The 5,141-nt window shown below is 31.1% G+C and overlaps 1 protein-coding gene across 1 annotated transcript; it reads right to left on the bottom strand.

Annotated features, from left to right (window-relative positions):
* Nucleotides 1-386: 386 nt before the first annotated feature.
* Nucleotides 387-4,797, bottom strand: LOC107624904 (guanine nucleotide-binding protein subunit gamma 2). The gene is made up of 4 exons (XM_016327390.3): nucleotides 4,434-4,797; nucleotides 2,045-2,097; nucleotides 957-1,001; nucleotides 387-867 (listed from the first exon to the last, which is right to left on the bottom strand). Exons 1-4 carry the CDS (start codon nucleotides 4,578-4,580, stop codon nucleotides 783-785), a joined length of 330 nt encoding a protein of 109 aa, XP_016182876.1. The 5' UTR covers nucleotides 4,581-4,797; the 3' UTR covers nucleotides 387-782.
* Between the last annotated feature and the right edge of the window lie 344 nt (nucleotides 4,798-5,141).

Below are 5,141 nucleotides of genomic sequence, written 5' to 3'. Positions count from 1 at the left end.
TTTTCTTGTTCAACCAATCTTAGACAAACTTGTACTCTTAACTCTTCTCTAAATTCTAACTACAATTGAGTGTATTCACTATTCAGTTTCAAATTTGTGTGTCATCACATAAGACTTACTCCTTTTACCTTCCAAGTTCCAACCAAACAAAGTTAATGAAAATATATGTCGGTCAACACAAGCAGTATAACACACAATGATAGACACAATCACTGGGTATGTATGGTTGGAGGTAAAAGGGGGATAAAAGATTGTGTAGAATTGTACATAAAACTCAACTTTGCACCCGAATTTTACCCTCCAAATAAACATACCTTAATTAGATCTAAGTTAACATATGCAGATTCTTCATGATTATCATGCACCATTCTTTTGTGCATTCAAGATAAAGATAGCAATCCAAACATAACATTATCTAATGGCAAATACACTTGTTAAATGGTCCACAACAATTCTCTGATGAAAATTCTATAAACAAATTTAACAGATCTGCTTGTCAACTCTTCAAACCATTTTGAAGCCCTTCCAAATGCCAACCTTGCAGGTTAAGACACATGCACATGCATAACGGTTACAGCCAAGGAGAATTAACAGTTGAACTCTGATAACATTTACATTAGTAAACACATAATGATACTTCTCAATTGAATACAGATGATGAATGTGCATTCACAAAAACCTGGATTAGCATGCATGGTTAAAATACTTCATCAAACAATTATTAAAGTTCCAGAATCAATTTCGTCAACATGCTGCTTCCTATATTCACAGAAAACTTCGTGTCAAAGTATCCGACATTGACATGATTGTGGATCCTGAGGCCCTTCAAACCATCTATCCCATAACAGGTTTACTGGTCCATTTATTCTGTTATAGAAGAAAACTGATGATTACACATTATGCCTACAATCAATTATTTATTTAATACAAATAAAGGTGAAGGTAATGGAAATTACTCTGGCAGTAGCGGATCAGGCTTAGTGTCCATACTTTTTAGCAAGCTGCACTATATCAAGTGAAATTGTTTATGCCGTACAGCATAACATAGCAACAGCAACAGCAACAACAACTAAGCATTGTCCAACCGGGATAGGTCAGCTATATGGATTAAATGACCCCAACTAGCTCTAGCATAAACCAGATGCGTTTAAACTTTTTTATGCCTAAATCTCTTTTAATAATCCTCTTCTAAAGTTTTCTAATTTCTCTTTGCCTCTAGCTGCAAAACCACCCTCCATCTGATCCTAAACTGGATTCTCGAGACGCCTTCAAGCATGTCCATAATACCTAAGACGACATTCTATCATCTTCTCTAGAATCAGTGCGCTACTATCATCATTCCTAATCTTATCTAGTCTAGTGTATATATAGCATAACATAGATAACCTTTCAATGAAGCTAAGGGGAAATATGCTAGGTTAATATTCAACCCCCCAAGTTGATAAAAGGATACATCAATATATAAACTATTATTTACAACAATTTGCTGGATTGAAGAACCCAACAAGAATTTGGCTTGGTTTGGTAAAACTTTTCGAAGAGGTGCTTGTGCTTTTTAAAAGCACAAGCTCTTCATTTTGTGTTTGGTAAATCAAAAAGATCATGTGTTTGTGCTTGCAGCTTTTAAAAGATTAGAATACTTTTGAAAGCACCTAAGATAGAGCTTTTCAAAGTTGGCTTGTGCTTTTAAAAATTTAAAAGTCTAATATAACCTCATATGTTAACTAATTTTCAAAATTTAATGTTTAATATTTATGTCTATTATAGTATTTTTAAATTTTAAAAGCTATTTTACCAAACGCAATTGATGTTGCTTGTGTTTATTAAAAGCTATTTTTTATTTGATTTACCAAACATAAATGCTACAACTTTTAAAAAACTATCTTTTAAAAGTTAACTTTTATAAGCTACTTTTAAAAAGTAAAAGTTTTACCAAACTAAGCCTTTATCTATTTCAGACTTCAGATGCCAAGTTGGCCTAAAACAGAACAATTTATCAAGATTTCTTTCCAAGAAGAGAAACAAAAGTTTGGACAATACTTACTCCATGCATATGTTTGACACGTTTTCTGTTTTCTCAAGCTCTTCCAACTCTTCCTGTGTAATAGTCAAGGAAAAAATAATTAATGAGAAATGCAGGGAACAATTCCACCTATGTTAAACCTTTTTTGCAAAGATTTACATAGCCGATTCCAAGCCAAATAGAAAAGGAGGTAGTGTTAAGCTATCAACAACAAATATAGAAACTTTGTCATAATCTTTATTGCCTAGATCAAAGAGACGAAGCATCAATGGAAAATGACTTTTGACAGCAGCTAAACATTGGCTTAGACATAGTATCTTTGGTGTGAAGGTAAATCTAGGATGAAATATTAATCGACCAGTTTCAAAATAGTTTACTCATAAATTAGACCGATGAAAATTCTCACCACTCTACTTTTACCCACGAATCAAACTGACGCCAAAGGGAAACACTCAACATGTAAGATGGCCTGACATCGATGTAAGAAATTCAATAGACAAATGAATGAAAAGTAAGAAGAAACACATCATATCTTGCTTGGAACCCAAAAAGCAAACATGACAGATCATGTTTCCTCTATAAAATTCAATTACCATCCTTATCATCTCATTTTAACTAATAAGGAAATGGAAAAAGAGGGATACATCAAATTTCAACTACGTATATTTCACCATCAAGAATTTGGACTGATTGGTCCATATATACTAGGATGGTACATGCATCAAGTTGGATTCTTCTCAACATATAAGCACACATACTAAGACTAATGATAATAAATTGATAAGCCTAAAACCAGATCAAAATCAGGTTCCTATATATATATAAGAAAAAAAAAAAGAGCATCACATACCGTCATACACATCAGGACCATCAAATTGAATCCAAAATTTCGCAATATCGTATACAATTAGGATAATTTCTAATATACTTTAAAATGCCAATATTACTCTGCACTTTCTAACTGTCCAAATTAGAGAAATTTTTATGTACACGTTTTACCTCACACACTTAGCCGACTTGGGGGCTGATTCGTTCATTTTCAAATTCTCATATTTTAGGAAATGTATGGGTTTGTTAAAATAGGTTTCATTTCCAAAGGCAGGAAAAATGGTCAAAATGTTTGGTTGATCTATTTTCAAAATGTATTTCAATATAAATTTAAAAGAATAAACTATATTTTTTATTAAATGTTCAAATTAGCTGAATATTGTGAAGCTTGTTATGAATTGTCTTTCATCTTCTTCTCTTGTTTGTTACTTACTAAATTTTACTACATATAAGGTTATTATAGACTATAGAGATTAAAAAAATTAACATTGAAATTAAAAATGAAAAAATGAAAAAAGCTGCAAAGAACCATTAGCAATTGGTTAGAAACTTAGGGGTAAAAAAACCATGTAGGTAAGGTAATTGAAAGAAGGCTAGGAAAAAAAGAATAAAAAAATGCCACTTTTGATGATCAGCGATTTACCTACAAAACATTTCCAACTTTTAACATTTGAAACGCGGAAAACATGAAATTATCGTTTTCAGATTTGTTAATTTTGAGCGAACATGTTTTCATTCATTTGAACAAACGTCAAGCCCATTTTTCATTTTCTTTGAAAATGAGGATAGAAAATGGGCAAACCAATCGGCCCCTTAGCTAGCACACACAACTACACCACTGGATGACTTATGAATTAAAATTTTATAGATCCTACACCTCTGACCTCATATGTACCAAGTAGAATGAGTAAAAATCCAGCCATGATAGGTGTATGCTAAAAATTAACCACAAAATCAACCACTTGTATAACATACATGTTGAAATACAAAATTCACATTGAAAATAAGTTAAACAACATATGTGTTTATACACAGATATATGGTAGCTGATTTGGTGACTTATTTTTGGTGTACACATAGCATTTCTGGTAAAATTAAATGTATCTTCAATTTGATATCCAAGTTATAATTCAAATTTTTTTTTTTTAATCTCAACCATTGCTCATAAAGTTTCCAGCAGAATTCTCTTCAAATTAATAACTCTAGACTATAAAGCTCTTTAATCTTTCTATTACAAGCAAGTTTCATCTTAAGTTACAGTACAATTTTCCCTATTTTTAATCCAGAAGAAACAACATTTTGCTTTGGGATTTTTCCTTTCCACTAACCACACATTCTCAAATCTCTACTATTTTTAGCACAAGTCATATAAAATCCAACAAACTTACTATAAGTATATTAGCAACCACGCAAATAAGGAAATAAATATTTTCCCCGAACAAAAAAGAAAATAAACAATTTGACTAACATACATCCAATTTTAACTAGAAATATTAGATATTGGATACTACATTTTCTTTTCCCCTAATTTATCCACACAAAAAAAGAACATTGTACTAATTTTATTAGGGTAAAAAAACACCTGAAGAAATTTGGAATCTTGTTCGAGACGTTTCAAGTCGGCGAGAATTCGGTGCTTTCCTTGTTTCTGAATCCCCCGTGCACCCTCAGCTGAAACGGGAACAACGACGGTTTCTTCATCGGCAGACGACGCCGTTTCAGACGCCATTACTGTTTAACCACACTCATCCACTTCTTCTTCTTCTGCTTCTTCAAAGAACTTCACTACGTACATGTGCTGTTAAGCGCACTCATGAATTGAAATCAAATACACGCATAAAAAATCGAGCTTTTTATTTTGTGGTGAAAATGAAAGAGGCTAGGTTTTGGGAATTTGTTTAATTAAGGGTTTTTTTTTTGGCGCCTTGTCTTTTAAGAGCTTGAAATGAAAGCTGAGGTCAGTAATTGCTAATAACTAATGGGTACTATAAAACGAGCTCAATAATTATATGTTTATTGAATGAACTATATTTATATAGGTCATTAGATTTTATTAGATAAAAAATAAAAGTTAATATAAAAAAAATATTGATGGACTCTAATAAATATAGAATATTTTAGTATATAAATAAATATTTTAAATAACAATACTTTAATACACAATATTTTAAACGACAATAAAATCTTTTATTCTTAAATAACTAAATATAAAATATATAAACATAAAATATATGAATATTTTTTATTTAATAAAATTAGTTATTTAGCAAAACTTTTTTATAATATTAAA

This window comes from Arachis ipaensis, chromosome B2 (genome assembly GCF_059453495.1).
Source record: "Arachis ipaensis isolate K30076 ecotype BB chromosome B2, ASM5945349v1, whole genome shotgun sequence".
Lineage (NCBI taxonomy): Eukaryota > Viridiplantae > Streptophyta > Magnoliopsida > Fabales > Fabaceae > Arachis > Arachis ipaensis.
Note: the sequence above shows the minus strand (reverse complement) of the source record. Positions and strands in the feature narration are given on the sequence as shown.

Excerpts from the sequence above, each read along its gene's own strand:
- LOC107624904 (XM_016327390.3), bottom strand. The coding sequence starts at position 4,580 with ATGGCGTCTGAAACGGCGTCGTCTGCCGATGAAGAAACCGTCGTTGTT. Across the intron at positions 2,098-4,433 it reads AAGATTCCAAATTTCTTCAG|GAAGAGTTGGAAGAGCTTGA; the intron begins GTGTTTTTTTAC and ends ACTATTACACAG. Across the intron at positions 1,002-2,044 it reads GTGTCAAACATATGCATGGA|CTTGCTAAAAAGTATGGACA; the intron begins GTAAGTATTGTC and ends GATATAGTGCAG.